General features: G+C 43.7%; 1 protein-coding gene across 1 annotated transcript in view; it reads left to right on the forward strand.

Moving 5' to 3' along the window:
- The first annotated feature begins 218 nt into the window (after positions 1-218).
- Positions 219-18,881, forward strand: part of KIF6 (kinesin family member 6) — a 404,956-nt gene continuing 386,293 nt past the window's right edge. The window contains exons 1-3 of the mRNA XM_070419405.1: positions 219-295; positions 4,462-4,571; positions 10,459-10,533. Of these exons, the coding sequence (XP_070275506.1) occupies positions 230-295; positions 4,462-4,571; positions 10,459-10,533 (251 nt within the window). The 5' untranslated portion in view covers positions 219-229. The remainder of the gene's footprint in view (positions 296-4,461; positions 4,572-10,458; positions 10,534-18,881) is intronic.

Genomic DNA, 18,881 nt, shown 5'->3' on the forward strand with positions numbered 1-18,881 from the left:
TCAGCCCCCCTCAACCCCGCCCCTCAGTGCTTCCCTGGGGGATGGGGGGCGGGGCACTCCATTAGCAACCAATTAGCGAGGGGAGGCGGTCCTGGTTGGCGCATTGCTCCTTGGGTAGTGTCCCTAGTTACTGTTGCTAAGGCTGCCGCTCGCTGGAGGTGGTGGGAATCCGAAGTTTGGGGCGCTTGGGCCTGAGAGGTCAAGGGTCAGTACAGTGCCAGAGGAGGAGATGGTGAAGCAGACGATCCAGATTTTCGCCAGGGTGAAGCCCACTGTCCGGAAGCAGCCGCAAGGGGTACGGGTCGGAGCAGCGAGGGTGCCCGAGCCGCGGGGCCTTCCCGGCCGGGGGAGGGGCGGCCCGCGTGGGGCCTGGGCCCGGGGGAGGGGCTGGGTGTCGGGCGCAGGGTGCCTCACGGAACCCTGCACCCTCTGTCGGAGGAGCCCCGCTGTCAGGACTCGGACAGACAGACACCCGGGCACTCCCACCCCCTGTGAGCGCAGACACACGCTCCACAGAGCACGCATACACACACCCGGGCACACCTGTTCACCCGGGGGCAAACGCATGCCCTGATGTGTATTTGTACACTCACGTAGGCTGCACCTCAACTCGGCACACGTATTGCCCCTTCCTGGGAAATGGTCACGCATCTCTGCACACACACATGCACTCAGACTTGTGTCCCACACTCAGGCAAGGCGTGCAAGAGATGCGTGTCCATACATGTCTGAGAGGTTGCAGATAATAGATTCAAATACAGATACACAGAGGCTCTGCACGCAGTAGGCCCTTAGAATTTTGTGGACTATATTTCCACTCCGCAGCAGAAAAATGAGCTCGCTGCATATGTAAATGGATATTTATGCATCCTGACACAAAGAATACTCATCTACTCTTCATTCAGAAAACATTAGCTGAGCACTCACTCAGTGATGGCAAACCTTTTGAGCTTGGCGTGTCAGCATTTTGAAAAACCCTAACTTAACTCTGGTGCCGTGTCACATATAGAAATTTTTTGATATTTGCAACCATAGTAAAACAAAGATTTATATTTTTGATATTTATTTTATATATTTAAATGTCATTTAACAAAGAAAAATCAACCAAAAAAATGAGTTCATGTGTCACCTCTGCCATGCGTGTCATAGGTTCGCCATCACTGCCTAGGTTGTGAGCTCAGAAGGGTATAGAGACAGTTAAAACATTGCTCTTGCTCTGAGTAGAGAAACTTTGAATGCTTCTTAAATGTTTCAAAACTTTGTTTTCTCTCCTTGGAAAGGGGCTTAGTCATTCTTACTAATGTGCTTTGTCTGCATTATCTCTGGTTTTCATGAAAACCCTGCAAAGTTAATGCCATTTTCCTCATTTTATAGATGAGGAAACTGAGTCTCAGGATGAATAATGTGCCCAAGCCACCCACCTCTCAAGTGGCAGAGCCCTGATTTTAACGTAGGATTTTTTAAAAAAAATTATTATTCCAAAGCTCTTGGCTCTTCAGACAACCTTTTTGCCTCACAAAGTGAGGATTAAGGCAAGGGCAATCTGAGTCTTATTAATCAGTGCCTGGAATGGGTGTATTACTAATATTTTATTTCTAGCCCATATCTATGTTTCTACACTGGGCACATGTATAAATGTAATATCGTAGCATCTCATAGCTTAGCATTGATCATGTGTAATTTGTGTATTTATGTATTCTCCTCAAACAAGGAGAATATAGTGTCTTTGTCATCACTTTTTTTTTTTTTTTACTCATGAAATGCATTGAAAAGATGCAGGAGAAGAATCTAAAGGAAAGATTGGCTTTTTTAAAACAAGGAATAAAGCAGTATAGAAAGTTGATATGGGTTTTTCCCCAATTTCTTTCCTCTTATATTCACGTACAAGAGTATGAGAAGGTTTTAAAAAGTGCATCATATGTAAAAGATGTATGTAATGCCTGCCTCCCCCTCTCCCCTCTAGATTCTTAGTAAAAATGTTGAACTTGTCCACATGGACTTTGCAGTCAGAAGCAGGTGCTTAGATATGGTGATGTGAGAGGATAGAGGCAGAACTGTGGATGGGTTGATGGAGAATCTTGGATTTAATATTGAACTTTCTCTTTTCTTAAAATGCAATGTTTGGGTATTTTAATGTGCCTTCTTTTGCATTTCTTTTGTGGGATTCTGTGTAGTAGATTGGTACTCCACAAGTGTTTTGAGGTGTCATACTGTATTTTCATAATGTCAGGTTTCTGACCGAGATGCAACATTATGCCACATACACAAAACCGAGAGAGCACAGATGAACAAATTTTGAGTTAGTGTATCCCTGTTCTCCCTTAGAAATCCCGCTTTTAGCATCCTTTTTTGCCCCCAAAAGATTGTATGGTTGTTTCTCAAACTGGAAATGCTGCTTGTAGCTTTAAACCAAGAGTGATTCAAAGTGGGTTTTTTTCTCTTCATTTTATGATTCCACTGCTCCATTAATCTTATTTCTTAAGGCACTACAGTAATTTATAGGCTAATAAATCAGAAAATACCTAAGATGAACTTCTGATAATGGCAATGCTTTTTCATTTGTATTCTGCTTTGTGTATTTTGAATATTTTCATATTCATCTTTTCATTAGATCTAATTGTCTTCTATTCTTAAAAAACTACTCTATCTCAAATACTTTTGTGACTAAGGATAGAAAGTCAATCTATTGGACTAAACACGTTTTCTGGTTATAAGGGGCTTTTCTTCACGTCCCAAAGAATGGCTTACTGATGGTGGAGAGTCGCTATTTCTATGCTAGTAGCTGTTCCATCTTGTCTTCTGAACACTGAGTGCTACAGGGTTTTTGTTGTTGTTTTGTTTGTTTTTTGTGGTTTTTAAAAAATATTTTTACTGATTTCAGAGAGGAAGGAAGAGAGGGAGAGAGATAGAAACATCCATGATGAGAGAGAATCGTGGATTGGCTGCCTCCTGCAAGTCCCCCACTGGGGATTGAGCCCACAACCCGGGCATGTGCCCTTGACCGGAATCGAATCTAGGACCCCTCAATTCGCAGGCCGATGCTCTACCCACTGAGCAAAATCGGCCAGGGCTCTTTGTTTTAATGCGTGGCAGCCCTCACTCGTGTATGTTTCACGTCTTACAATCCCTTTTACTCACCTTTCTGGGCATTAATCTTTTTTTTTTTTTTTTTTTAATGTAGTGACCTACAGGATATAATTTTTAAATGTCTCTTGAGAAAACCTAGCCATAAAGCCATGCACCTGATGCCATTACTTTCTACAAATAATGTCATTTTACAGAGATTCTTCACTAGAAGTCTGCTTAGGAAAATTATTCAGATTTTCTGGAGATTTAGGTAGGCTTTTATTTGTTTAGGAATATGACTTTCCCCCATAATCAAGCATCTAATTGGGTCTTAAACAGGAAGTATTGCTTGTTAGAAATAATTTTATTTCCTGGTGAAAGACAAGAAGTCTTTCTTAAAAACCTCTAAATCTAATGACTAACATTTTTTATGGTGCATTACAAAATGCTTCCTTTCCATGACGTCATTTGACCCCTGCAGCAATATTGTAAAGGGAGGCAATTCTGTTTTCCTCATTTTAGGTATAAGGAACCAAGATTCTGAAGTGGTGGCTGGTCACACATCTGGTAAATTGAGATTAGCGTTGGGCCAGGTCTTTGGACACAAAAAGTCATAGGTCTTTCTTTATTCCACATGATCTTTTTATAAGCTTGACTTTTGATATTTTCTGGCCAATAAATAAAGGAGTAGGTAACCAAGAAGACAGAGAATATTAAGTTGAAAGGGGGTTTATTAAGACCCTTCATTCCATATCAGCTTAGTGGTGAAGTGACTTTCCCAGGTCATTTGCTAATTAGTGGCTGAGCTGGAAGTACAGCCTTGAAAATGACATCAAAGACATGAGATATACTTGTCTTTTGAAACCACATATCTTTTATGAAAAGCCTGAATATGTGTCATGAAAACTTGGGCTTCTTTGAACATAACTTGAATGAGAGCATTCTTTTGAGCTCTCTGAGAAGTCTCAGACCTAGTCCTTTTTTCTTCTTGTCTAGCATTTTGTAAATGCTCAGAAATGCTGTTGCTTGTAATAAAGTGTTAATTTCTGGTCCATAATTCCAAAGCAATATTTATATAAAATGCTGTTTTCAGGGTTATTGGTTTCTCAACAACAGAGGTACTCAAAAATGTTCAAATTTGAATATTAGATTGTCAAAGAGGATCTGAGCTTTGACAGAGCATTGATTTAGGTTTTACCTCTTGTTCAATTTCATATATTTGTTTGAGGCTGCGCACAGTTCAAAGAGGAAAATTACCCAAATTGTACTATGTTTTGACTTTTTATCTTAAAAGTATATTTTTTATAAGATTTCAGTGCACAGCATAATAATATGGTCATAGTTCAAGCCTGAAATTCACCACTTTATATTCATTTGCTGTCTTCATGTTTGCAGATTTATTCCATAAATGAAGATGAAAAAGTTACACCCAGCTTGGAAATTATCTTACCTCGTGATTTGGCAGATGGATTTGTGAATAATAAGCGAGAAAGCTACAGATTTAAGTAAGTGTATCTTTCTCCTTCTTTATATCTGTTTTGCTATTGAACGAACACATACTGCACTCATATGCATGTGCTGGGGAGAAGGCAGGGCAGTTCTCTGTCATCTGGCAGATGGAATTTTTTTTATATATATATATTTTATTGATTTTTTACAGAGAGGAAGGGAGAAGGATAGAGAGTTAGAAACATCGATGAGAGAGAAACATTGATCTGCTGCCTCCTGCACACCTTCTACTGGGGATGTGCCCGCAACCAAGGTACATGCCCTTGACCGGAATCGAACCTGGGACCTTGAGTCCGCAGGCTGACGCTCTATCCACTGAGCCAAACCAGTTAGGGCTGGCGGATGGAACTTAAGTTGTCTTTTCACTGCTGTGCTCCAAGCTGAAAGGAGGGTATATTTCTGTGTCCACCATGGTATCCCAAGGTCCCAGCCTTGCTTTGCCACATCAGTGTTATGCTTTTCCTACTTGGCTCTCTAGGGGTTAGCACCTACAGGAAGTTCATTGCATGACTAAACGTTATTCAAGATAAGCACTTAAGGTCTGATCTGTATCCCGTATAGGTGAGCCTTCTTTATAACATAGATGATATACAGACCTCAGCGCATGCATGAACAGCCTATATCTGTACTGTCCAGTGTAGCAGCCGCTCGCCGCAGGTAGCTCTGAAGCACTTGAAGTGTAGCTAGTCCAAACTGAGGCTAGTAAGTGAAAAGTACATAAAAGATTTTTGAAAGCTTAGTATGAAAAAATGTAATGTAAAATATCTCAAGAATATTTTTATGTTGATTCCATATTAAAATGATAACATGTTTAATATATTGTGTTAAGATATATTAAAACCAATTTCACCTGTTTCTTTTTACTTTAAACAAAACATGGCCACTAGGACATTTTAAATAACATTGATGCTCACATAATGGACTGCATTACATTGCTCTTGGACAGTGCTGAACCTGCGGCTCAGGTGAAAAGTACCAAGCAGCCACCCTTGGACTGTCACCCGTGCCTTTAGTCCAAACACTCTCCAGTAGCCAGGCCTGGAATGTTGGGATTATGGCTAGTTCATACCGTCTTTATTCTCCAGTTTCAGATTATGTGATGTCCTTTAACGCCCACTTTTGATTTTTGGAGAAGTTTGAGCCCAAGTTAAACCCATATTTGATCTGTGGCTTGTGCTTAGGTGGCGGATTGCTGGGTGCCACTGAAGGCATCCTAGTTGCTCTCTTGCTTTTCTTCCTGAACTGTTTTACATGGTCCTTATTATGTAGCTATTCCAACCCTTGCCCCTTGGATAAAACCATCCTGGATATTTTATTTTTATGGTTCTCTCTCTCTCCTTCATATTTATTTACTCTTATTTGTTTGTCTCAGAAAGTTCTCTGGTCTTCACAACTCTGCCCTTTGTCGGTCATGCATGTATCTCTCTCCTACTTCACCCATTGTCTTGTGTTCCTTTCACAATGAGTACAAGCAGGATTGCTAGCAATTGCTCACATAGTGAGGGGTCCTCATCTTGCCTTTTTGGCTCCCCATCGCATTTCATTCTGTCCTTTAAGAAGTAGCCTTATAGTAAGTGACTTCATTTTTCTGAAGGGGGCATTCTCCCACTGGTGTAAACTTGCTACATACCATAGTAGCTGTGAATTCATGATAGCTGCCCTACACCATTCTCTACAAGCCACACTTTGCTAAAACATTTTATTCAGCATGCTTCTGTTTCAGCATGTTGCCGATGATTAAGAGAAATTGGCCATGTCGCTATGAATTGGCCCTTTCCAAAGTATTCTTTAGGTTATATAGATACAGAGAGAATTTAAATATATGGTTATTGAAAAAGTGCTGTTTGCCCTGGAGAATATTATGCTAAGCGAAATAAACCAGAGAAAGACAAGAATCACATGATCTCACTCATATGTGGAATCTAATGAACAAAATAAACTGATGAACAAAATAGATCCAGAGACATAGAACCATGAACAGACTGATGAACAGACTAAAGGTGGGGTGAGGGATGTGAGGATTAACCAGGGAACTTATATGCATATGTGCATAACCCATGGACACAGACAATAGTGTGGCAAAGGCTTGGGAGGGTGGGTGTGGGGAAGAGAGGGTCAATGGGGAAAACAAACAAAAAAAGCAGACATCTGTAATACTTTAAATAATAAAGATAAATTTTAAAAATAAATTGTAAAGAAATAATATCACAAAGAAAAAGTGCTGATTGCTTATTTTAAAATCACTTGATCATTCTTTCTAAATCTCTGAATTAGAAATATTGGTTTGGTATTTTAAATAAAGATATTAATAAAATATTTAACTTACACATATGATCAGAGATACCTATGTAAGCATTTTAAGGCTGTTTTCTCCCAAGAAAAATCCACTTAACCAATAAACATTTATTGATCATTCACTGTGAGCTGTTTTCATGGCTAGGAACACAGCAGGGAGGGCAGCACAGCCCCTGCTCTGATGCTACTTACATTTTAGTGGGAGGAGATGGGCAAGATCAATAAGTACAATGTGTGTCAGAAAGTGTTAAGGGCCATGGAGCCAAACAAGGCAGCGAAGGGGACAGAGGAGTGCTGGCGAAGGGCAGCAAAGGGGAGGGAAGGTGGCAGCATTTCACAGGCCTCTCAGGGGAGGTGGACAAGAGGGCGACATTTGAACAAGAACTTGAAGGAGGCAAGGAAGCCAGATATTCAGATATCTGAGGAATGGGAAGTCCCGGCCAAGAATATAGTGAGAGCTAAGTCCCTGAGAGGGGGGAATGCCTGGCTTGTTGAAGAGAAGGCATCTGTGTGGCTTGAGGAGAGTAAGCAAGGGTGGGGATGGGAGGCGGGGGGCAGCAGGAGAAGGTTAAAGGGTCAGCAGAGTGGCCAGATCATATGGAGCTCTTCCCCAAAGTGCCATGGGAGGTAATGGAGGATTTTGATCAGAAGAATGAAACAATCCCGCTTAAGTTTGAGCAGGATCATTCTTGCTAACATGTAGCAAATAAACTAACTGTAAGGGAGTAAAGGAGACCAGGCAAGACATTTTGGTAGTTTGGGCCGGGGTAGTAGCAAGTGGAAATGTTGAGAAATAGTTGGATTCTGCAAGTATTTTAAAGGTCAGAGATGACAGAGTTTGCTGATGGGTTGGGTATAGAGTGCAATGGAAAGAGAGGAGCCAAGGATGCCCTAAGGGTTTTGGACTGAACTTCTAGAAGGATGGAGTTGTCATTTCCTGGGCTGAGGAAGGCCAGGACGAGCAGTTTCTGGGTGGGGAGAGGTCAGTATGTGCCAGATTTGAAATAGACTTTGGAAAAAGCCTACACAACCTCCTCATGATGAACGGGCCTCCTAGGAATCAGGAAACCCAAGTCATGTCTCAAGGTGCATTATTGGCTTGCTCCAGGGCCATGAGTCAGTGGCTTTATGTCCCCGGGATAAAGCAGCCTCTTCCGCTGTAAAAGATGACACTCAAGTTGGTAAACTATTTTGCTCTGCAAAGGTTTTCAGAAAATAGATGATCACAATGCCTTTTCAGATTACTGTGCAGCTATAATTATAAAAGATAAAATGTTTTGGGATGATGATTTGATGTTTAATGCTATTGTATGGTTTACGGAAACCCCGGCCATCTCTTTGGTTTACCTGGTGGTAGTTGTCATTCCTGTAACTTAAGGAAGTGGGGCTGGGAATGGCTGTTGACTTAGCCAGTCATCGTCAACCTGGTAAAGAACCAAATCAGCCTCAGCCTCATCCTCACAAGCACCACTGGGTCTGTGTTCAGTGTCACAGCCAGCGGGGCCCTGAACAGCACAGAGTGGCCGTGCCCCCTGTGTTTGTATCTGGGCCCTGGTGCACGGATAGGGTGTGAGGCGTGTTCTGGGCACCCACGTTAATGTCGTTGTCTAAAACATAATCTTGCCTGCTGAATGACGTAGCAGCCAGGGTGCCCTGCAATCTCTCTTTGTATATGGTTTCATTGTTAGTTTCTTCAAATGGAGGTTGATAAGCTATACACAGGGGTGGGGAACCTTTTTTCTGCCAAGGGCCATTTGGATATTGTTAGCAATAAAGTCAGTGGTGGTCCATTTTTGAGGCAAGGCATTTAACCCTGAATGGAAAATTCCTGGTAGTTTGCTTGCATAATGGCCTGCTGATGTGACCAAGTTCAGGCACCTGGAGAGTCCCCAGGCAAACAGGATGTTGGGGCGGGACAAACTGACAAGGGGACTTAAACTGGGAAGGAAAGAATACCCTCTAAGGAAATAATGAAACTTAGGTGACGGTTCCGGGAAGATTGTACACCCCACAGTCCTCAGCCAATGAGGAACCAGGGGAGGGACCTGCACAGCAGGGAATAAAATACTGGTTGTAACCACTTTGGGCGTGCCTGCCCAGCAGACACCCGATCTCCCGAGACCGACATTAAACGCCTTGTTTTTGCTGTAGTTTGTGTCTCCATGTCCATTTTCTTTTATTTAATATTGGACTGGTGAGTGTATTTGTCACAGATATTTATAATATTATTCGCGGACCATGTAAAATTCTCAACTTACCAATGATTTCATGGGCCTTATGTGGCCTGCAAGCTGGACATTCCCCACCCCACCCTTGAGCTTATAGGGATGTTTTGAAATTAATTTTGATTAAAGACAATGAATTCCATTTTATTTTATATTCTCAGCCCCACTCCAGATAGCCTTCTGAACTCCCCAGTAGTGAAAACAGTTCTACATTTCATGTCGTCTCTACATTAATCGAAGATGTGCCCAACTCACTTGTGTTAGGTAGACACAGAGGCCGAAGGTTCCCAAGCCACTCTGAAAGCTGCGTAGGAGCCCTCAGTGTGTTTGTTTTAAAGGCTTTGCTTTAAAGCATCCCTCTGATCCCCACAGTTTTTATTTTGAAAACTTTTCAATATGCTGAAGAGGTGGAAAAATAATGCAACCAACTCTTCCTATATTCTATGTGGGAGATCCACCAATTGTTAACATTTTACCTTATATACTACCTTCCTTCTCTCTCTCTCCCTCTCTCTCTCCCTCTCTTCTTTCCCCTGCCTCCCTCCCTCTCTCTTTCTTTCTCTTTCTCTCTCTCTCTCTGATGTTTTAATGGGGGACAGACTTGCTGGTGGCAACTCACCACACTGTAGAAGAATAGGTTGTGTGTTTCCTGCCCTGGGCATTCCTCGGTGGGTGTGACCCTGCACTAAGCCAAGTGAGCAGCAATGCACGAAGCGTGAACTTGACTCCGTCACACCTCCCCATGCCCAGCCTGCCAATCAGATATGGACTTCTCTGTGCAGGACAGTCTATCTTCCTTCATTTTTGGACTTTTGACTCATGATCCACAAAGTGAAGTAAAGTTCCCTGGAAATGAAGTAGCCAATATGAGGATGTTGTACCTAACGAGTGGGAAGTAAACGTCAGTGCAGCATTTTAAGACCAAGTTCAATCATCCTGCGTTTCACAGCTGCCTTCTGTCCTGACGGGTCAGACATCAGAGGTTCTCTGGCTGTTCACATCCTGGTCTTGGGTTTCCGTTTCATGCCCTTATCTCGATGTGCATCTGATGCCAGTTGAAGACACTGTCCCTCTTGAGAGCTAAAAACACACAGTTTGTTATTTGGTTCAAAGCCGCTGCAGCGTTTCAGAGGGATTTATTGTGCAGACCCTGTCAAAGCAATACTGTTTACCCGCCGTGTGTATACAGGGAGACAGCAGCGCAGTGTGGCCGGGACCACAGGCCAACATTGTGCTAGGGTAGGTGAGCCCAGTGCCGTAAACATGGGCTCATTTACAGAGCCGTCAGAAAAAAGGAAAAAAGATTAATCTAATAGTGTGTGACGGCCCAGCTTTAAGATAATTACTGTTTTCACATTTGCAGATTTCAAAGGATTTTTGATCAAGATACAAACCAAGAGACCATTTTTGAAAACATTGCCAAGCCCGTGGCTGAGAGGTAGGATTTCCTGTGTTCTGTTGAGTGGGTTAGTGGTTTTTCATCGTGTCTTCAGTTATCAGATAATCGTGGTAACGTGCCTCGGTGTATTAGTTACGTATGCAGGCTGCAGGGTACGTAATGACGATCGCATTAAAACCCTTTATTCGCAGAGCTGTTTGTTTTAGATTTAGACTCCGAGCCCCAGAACAAGCCGGTGTGATAGACGGAATAGCTCTGTTATTCCCATGTGAAAGCTACATAAATCTCGGAGGATCAGAGAGATTAAGTGGCCCTGTTCCGGTCGATGGCTGGTGGCGCAGAGCCCCAGGCGGTGTTCTCATAAGGCCGGAGCTCTTCCCTCAGCCCCGTGTTCCAGGGGTTAGATGGATGTGGGACTCGGGGTGGGTGACACCTGGGAGGCCTGCTAATGGCTGACCCAGCTCCACCTCAGTGTAATAGCTATATTTCACAGCCTGGTCCTTCGCCTCGAGGACCCTTTTATTTCTGTGTGTCCAGACAGTTTCAGTCTGATGACTCTAAGGACAGCGCCACCTGAGAACACCGCATAAATCAGAATACCATTTTACTCATGTACGATATGCCGGCAAAGTCCCCTCCCGCAGCTACTACTTAATGAGGTTGCTTTCCGACCCTGCAATCATCTGGGTGATTTCAGTGACCTAAGCACTCCCAGATATACCAATCTTTATGATGAAAATGAAAGCTAGCTGCTAAATAACCCCTTTTCAAGTCCATTGATCAGTAAACCCTTTCCCAGGAACGCTGTTGGAAGCACATTGCCTCATTTTTCTCTCAGACCCTGTTGCATGATTCCTTTTCAAACCAAGCCCTTCTTCTCCCCCGCCCCCACAACTTTATTACTGAGATAAAATTGAAATGTACCATTGTATAAACTGAAGGTGTACGGCATGTTGATCTGAAACAATTGTAAGTTGCAAAATGATTCACTATAGTAGTAACTAGGGGCCTCCATCTCATCACATAGTTACGTTATAGTGAGAACATTTAAGATCTCTCATGACAGCATTCAAGTCTATGGCACAGGGTTATTGGTCATCATCACCATGCTGTGCATCAGCCCCCGAAACCTGTTAACGAAGCCCTTCTCCTTTAATACGTCTTTCCGTACCGTGGGTGAAATGCAATTGAGGAGGCCTAAGCTGTTTTGCTTAGAGTCAGAATCTGATAATGGGTCTTTTTAAAAAATATATATTTTATTGATTTTTTACAGAGAGGAAGGGAGAGGGATAGAGAGTTAGAAACATCGACCAGCTGCCTCCTGCACACCCCCTACTGGGGATGTGCCTGAAACCAAGGTACATGCCCTTGACTGGAATCGAACCTGGGATCCTTCAGTCCATACTCCGACGCTCTATACCAGGGGTGGGCAAACTTTTTGACTCGAGGGCCACAATGGGTTCTTAAACTGGACCGGAGGGCCGGAACAAAAGCATGGATGGAGTGTTTGTGTGAACTAATATAAATTCAAAGTAAACATCATTACATAAAAGGGTACGGTCTTTTTTTTTTTTTTAGTTTTATTCATTTCAAACGGGCCGGATCCGGCCCGCGGGCCGTAGTTTGCCCACAGCTGCTCTATACACTGAGCCAAACCGGTTAGGGCTGATAACGGGTCTTTAGGTTAAATTCATGTCTCCTAGACAGGATTTCACACTTTTCTAAAAGTCTCCCTTTTTACATAATCTTTAAGGGTATGTCCTTTTTCAGGGGGTTGATCTCAGGCGTCTTATTTTGGAACTTCCTAAAGTCGTCCCGGGAGGGAACCGCAGTGCCCGTTTCCTGGATGTCTGTTTCTCCTCCCATGATGCCCACGTCTCCCAGCCCCTGCCCAAGTCACCCTCAGCTCTCGCTGCGCCCTCTGCAGGGAGCGTTCTTCCTCCAGAATCTGCACAGTTGTCTCCTCAGCTCCTTGAGGTCTCTGCTCATGTATCCCCTTCTCAGTGAGACCTCCCCTTGTCACCCCATTTGAAACCACTCCCCGTCCCCCTTTCCTGTTTTCTTTTTCCAGCACTTGGCACCAGCTGAAACTCGGCATAGTTTGATTACTCATTAGTTTTCTCTCTGTCTGCCTTCCACAGGGGTTCTCAATCTTGGCTGCACATTAGAATCACCTGGGAATCTTTTTAAAATCCTGATTTCTGGGCCTCATCCTCCGGAAATTCTGTTTCTTTGTTATGGGGTGGGGCCACAACATTAGTAACAAAGAAACAGAATTTCCGGAGGATGAGGCCCAGAAATCAGGATTTTAAAAAGATTCCCAGGTGATTCCAATGTGCAGCCAAGGTGGAGAACCACTGCACTAGATCAGTGGTCGGCGAACTCATTAGTCAACAGAGCCAAATATCAACCGTACAACGATTGAAATTTCTTTTGAGAGCCAAATTTCTTAAACTTAAACTAAATAGGTAGGTACATTGTTACTAACTTAATTAGGGTACTCCTAAGGCTTAGGAAGAGCCACACTCAAAGGGCCAAAGAGCCGCATGTGGCTCGCGAGCCGCAGTTTGCCGACCATGGCACTAGATCAAGGCTTCATGAGGGCTGGGGGTTTGTTTTGTTCACTGACTTACAAAGACGCCCACCCCAACAATGACATGATGTAAAAAGCGACGGGCAAGAGCTTCTTTATCCAGGCTGCCCAGTGGTCCGCGTGGGTCACATCTTCCATCAACAGGAAACAGCCCTCTTTGTCCGCACTTTTCTCCTTGTATCCCGTTTTTCCCTGAAGCTGTTTTGGCTGATGTTTGTTTTCTGTTGGCTTTTATGTGGTTTATCGTTCGTGATTTCTTAATTCAGCTGCCCTGGGGCGTTTTGTTTCTAAGTATAGGTTTGGTAAATAAAATATAGCTGGCTTTTGCCTTTTTAGCCAAATTCAACTGGCTACTTTCACCTGCTTATGTTTATTGTGATGGCCGTCATGGGGTTCGGCGGTGTTCCTCCCGTCTGGATTTATGTTTTCCATTTATCATTCCCCATTTTCCCCTTCGAGCTGTTGGCTGGTTTGTGCTCTGTGTTGCTACTTTCCGTTTTCCCTCGAGGTGTGCATTGCATTTCAACACGTCTGCACAGTGTAAATTCAGATATAAACTTACTTGTGCTTTTCTCAATATTTGAAATTTCTCTCTCGGTTTGTCTCAGGAACCTTAGCACACTTTTGTCTTTCCTGCTCCAATACCACTTCAAATGTTGAAATCAACTGTGAGTTTCATTCTGCATCACTATTAATTGTTTTTATTATCAGCATTTGTTTAAATCCTTCTCTTTTTTTTTTTTTTGTTGTTGCTCATCACTGTTTCTTATACTCATGCCTAGTTCTTGGATCCCTTTTTAGTTAATCATCCTCTAATGATTTTTTTTAGTGAGAATTCAAGATTGGGGGCTTTCTGAAGTCCTTTGTTTTCCTTCACAGTCAAATGGCGATTTGGGTGTAGAATTCTGGGTTACCAGGTCCTTTCTCTGACCTCTGTGAAGAGCGTGCCTCATGGTCTCTCTGCATGCAGTGCTGCTGAGAGATGACACTGCCCCTCTGTGTCTCATTTCTGTTTTAGGAAATGCCTGTTTTCACTTCCTGGATGTTTTAGGGAGTTTTTTCTTTAGACTTGTCTTTCTGACATTTATATCAGTGAGTCTAGGTACGTTATTTTTGTGTGTATTCTTGTCTCTCCTCCAGTCAATTCAATCTGAAAAGTCTTATAGTCAAGCTCAGGGTTGTCACATTGATAATTATTTTGATAATTAAAAATTAATTTCCTTTCCTCCAGCACAGCCATTCTTTCTTTCTGGAACTTCTAGTTTCAGAACCACCGGTGCTGTCCTTCACCTATTGTAACGGCCCATTCAGTCTCAATCTCTTTAGGTTGTGGAAGACTTTGCCAGTGCAGCCTGTGAGCTCGATCATTTGCTTTTAGCCATGTGCGTGCTCTGTCACCTACCTCTTACATTTTTTATTTTTACAGTTTTATTTTTCATTTAGAGGAAATGAAAGCCAGTCTAGTCTCATGTAAGGCTGGGATACCCTCCCTTTCCCTCGAAGACAGGTGTGCTCCCCTTTCGACATGTGGCCCCTTTTCCTGTCCACTCTCCCTTACTCGGATGGTGGACGCTCGCCCACTGCCCAGTGTGGTGCTCTCTCGGTGCAGGCTGCCTGGGATATTCGGGGGTTCTCTGTGGGGGCTCTTTCTGTCCTGGGGAGTGCCATTGTCTGTCTGAGGTGCTGCCTGTGTTCTCTGGGTTCGCCCCGGCGTGTGCGGGGAAGGAAGGCATCTGCTGCCTGCGAGGGTGTGCCCTGAGCTCACCTGCTGGCCCTGAGGCCCTCTTCCTCCGGGGCTGCTTGCCACCAAGGTCACCGTCACCCTCGGGGCTCCTGTCTGGGAGCCGTGAGCTGCAGCAGCGGCTGAGCTGACAGAGGCAGATCCGTGTTTTCCTTTGACCCAGCTCTGCAGGAGAGGGTTATTAAGCCGGTTAACTTACTCATTAAGAACCTGGGGTGGGGGTCACCATTTGCATTGACTTTAAGTATGTTATATACAGAATGTGCACACTTCATGAAGACTTAACCTGTGTGACTTTGAAATGGTAAACATCAAGTATCAATAAAGTCTCATTTATACAACAACAGTTAGAGAAATGTTTATCTCACAACTTAAAAACTGGTTTAAGAATTACACAATTTGGCAGGCCGGGTGAATAGAAACTGCCACTTTAGATGTTAAACAGAAATGCCTGCTCTCACCCTCTGAAACAAATTCCCAGCATACAGTCCAGTCTCTCTATAGAGGCCCTTTGCAGCTGTTCTGTCGGTTAACACATTGTAGCTTAATTCTGCTTACCGTATACAATTAAAGCGGAATAAAATCCATCAGACCTCTTTCCCCAATTCTATAGTTCAGGAATCCCATTAATTAAGACTCATCTTTACCTACTTAACCCAGATCAGTGACATGACGGCCGAGCTGCATGGCTGGGGGTGAGAAGTTGTGAAGCTTTAACGTTGTATCATTGGAAATTAAGGAGAAGAATCTGTGTGGTTATTACTTCATACATCTCCATTAGGAAGTACTTCACATGCTGCCTCTTGGGAACGTTGGTTTTCCTGAAATATATCCTATATTTTTTAGTCATGTTAAAAAAAAGCTGTTTATCCTACGAATTTTGCTCACTGGTTTTGGACTAATTTTTGTAGAGAGTCTTCAGGAGGTGCACAGATGCACATGGTGGGTGTGGATAGTATCGCATCCTATCAAGGAGTTCGCAGTTTCAGGTGATGTTTTACCAGGTATTATGCTTCTCGGGCTGGAGTCCGTTGATCTCGGGGGCAGGGAGTGGTCTCTCAGGGGAGGCCCGAAGCCCAGGCCAAACGTGGCACATTATCCTGGAAGGTCCATTTTACTTGAAGATTTAGGGAGATGATTTTGGAGTCTAGACTTTTCTGAGATCTTATCACATGTAAATCTGCAGAATTCCAGTCTTCCAGCCAAACTTATGTTCTACCTAAAAGCTTGGGTCAGAGGACATTTATTTTATTTGGGAATAAACAAGTTTCCAGGGAGAGATTTGGGGAGAATGTGGACGTGTGGTGTTTCAGAGGAACACGGTGCATGAACAGGGCGCACGCTGCTAGCACTGGTCACGTCAGTGATGCAGGCCCCTGTGGCTGGCACCGGGCAGTAAAGCATCTGCTCTGCAGTAAGGCGCCTGGGTTGGGTTTTGAGAAGCTAGTTGTCACCTTGGGAACCATTGCTTTTTAACCTTGAATTTACCGTCGATGAGCAATATGAAGTGTAGCCTTTTGATTTGCACTACAAAGAGGGCGAGGGACAAGGAAAACTTGCAGGGCTGCCAGCTCCCCTTGGAGGAGGATGTGCTAGGCTGCTCGTGCACCTGTGCCCTGGCTGATGGGCTTGGGAGAAAGGCTTTTCTCATGGTAGGCACAGCCCCTTGCCCCGCTGGGCGCTCACCTTGGCTCTAGGAAACAGGCTTTGCTGATGATGCTCTGGGTTGCATCGCTCGCCCAGTCCTGCTGCGCATGCAGAGAAGAGATCTTGCACCTTTAAGGTGAGGAGACCAGAATGGAAGAGGAGGAGGCCACAGGGGAATATTTAGAAAATAAAATCAAGTCTCATTGGTCAGTTATTCACCTCTGCGCACTCATGCTTCTACCAAGTCTGGCTCAGAACATTCGCCATCAAGTGGAATAAGCTCATTCTGGCCCCAGCCCTCTGACAAAATCACTCTGCGACTGCATCAGACCTGTCACCTCTGGACCACCTGTGCCCTCTGAGAAAGGGGATGCTATAATACCAGCCTACTAGGGTGCTTTGAGGGTACAAGAATGCACATGAAGGTACTAACCGCCCTGTTCAGTGTCAGAGGTGAAAAATTAGAAATCTCTATTCCTTTGCCACTTTAAAAATATGCCCATGGACTTCTGGCTCCAGGTCAAGTGGAAGTAGACACACTTCTCTCTCTATTCCTCTCACTCAGTACAACTAAAACTGGATATTACATATAAAAGAAACATTAAAAGGCTCTGAAAGGTGGTGTGAAGAAGGTAGACTGGCCAGGGACCTTAGAACCTGAGGCATGGCAGTGAGTTTCCTGGTGTTTTTTGTTTGTTTGCTTGTTTTTGTTGTGTTTTTTGTTTTGTTTTCTTGTTTTTTGTTTTTTGTCCCTCATATATCCAAGAAAGGATGCTGGAGAAACTGGCAATCCAGAAACACCAATAGGCTGAGGCACAGGTGATAAGAAGAGTCTGCCCTCTACTGCCAGAGGACCAGGGAGGGGGCAGCCTAGCAAGGCAGAAACCTTTAGAAGCTAGTTGTGCTGCCCCATCCAAATACCAGCCCCCATTTTGTCAGCCAAGGTCGGGCTATAGCAAGGTACCTGACCCCCCACTGACAGGGCGGTCTCAGAGGAGGCACTACGTTGTCAGTGCAAGTCACAGGGGACCCTGAAGTCACCACCATCCACCAGTGGCTGGGCCTCCTCACCCTGGGGGGTGTCAGTGACGAGCAGCATGGTGCACCCCCCTCCTGTCTAGGGACATGTCCGTGGACACCTCGAAGGGAGGCTGAAATCTCAACTCATCTCAACTCACCTGCAGGAATGAGGCCCCTCCACCGGCGTTAAGAAAGGCTGATGAGGAACCTGGATCTTCACCCCCACTTGGCACTAGTGAGGGGCACACTAGCACCATGTCAGAGGAGGTCTGCAAAAACGAAAGAATTAAGTATGATTTAGAATCTTACAGCATTAATACCCAAACTCTCCAGGGTACAGTTAAACCACGCATCAAATATCAAGAACCAGGAAAATGTCCCCCGGCAGGAGAAGAAACACCACAGATGCCCTACATAGAAGCCCAGGTCTTGGAAGATGTGACAAGGGTTCTCAAGTAGCTGTTACAAAAATGCTTCAACCAACCAACCAATCAACCAACCAAAAACAGTCATAAAAAGTACCATGTGAGAATTTTAGAACTGAACAGAACAATAACTGAAATTAAAAAGAGAAAATTGGTAGATGGAGAGATCAGAGGAAAGAATCAACAAATTTGAACAGAAAGAAAACAGGCTGAAAGAAGGAGCAGATCCTCAGGGACCTGTGAGAACTGCTGTGAAAGGTCTAACATGCATGTCATCGGAATCCCAGAGGAGAGGGGAGAAAGGGAGTAGGGTTGAAATTTTTTAAAAAAAAATCATGGTTGAAAATCCCCTAAATTTGGCAAAAGTCATAAACCCAGAGCTTCAAGAAATAGGATAAGTCACAGAAATCCACTCCAAGACAAATCATAGTCAAACTTTAGAAAACTAAAGCAAAGAAATAATCTGAATGCAATGAGAGAGAAATGATACATCACCTACTGGGAAAAATAGTTTGAATTACAGTGGATTTCTTATCAGCAATCATGGAGTCTAGAAGAAAGTAGCCGGTGATGAGAGAAAAGGCCTCTCAATCCAGAATCCTATCCTTCAGGAATAAAGGCAGTAATGACATTTGCAGACAAAGGAAAACTAAGACAACTAGTCACCAGCATACCTCCCCTGAAAGAAGGGATTTCTTGAAAAGAAGGTAAATGAAAAAGAATGCATCTTGGGACATTAGAAAGGCAGAAAGAATAATGGAATGAGCAAAAATATACATGAATAAAATTATCTTTCCTCCTCTTGAGTTAAAAAATGTATGTTTGGCAATCGAAGCAAAAATGACAGCATTGTGTGATGACAATCATATCTAATAAAGAGGGAATATGCTAATTGACCCTCACACCATCACAAAGATAGTGGCGCCCATAGCCAATAAGGAAGGAATATTCTAATTGACTG

This window comes from Myotis yumanensis, unplaced genomic scaffold, assembly GCF_028538775.1.
Source record: "Myotis yumanensis isolate MYYU_CA2020_CCGP unplaced genomic scaffold, mMyoYum1.0.hap1 SCAF_6, whole genome shotgun sequence".
Taxonomy (NCBI): domain Eukaryota; kingdom Metazoa; phylum Chordata; class Mammalia; order Chiroptera; family Vespertilionidae; genus Myotis; species Myotis yumanensis.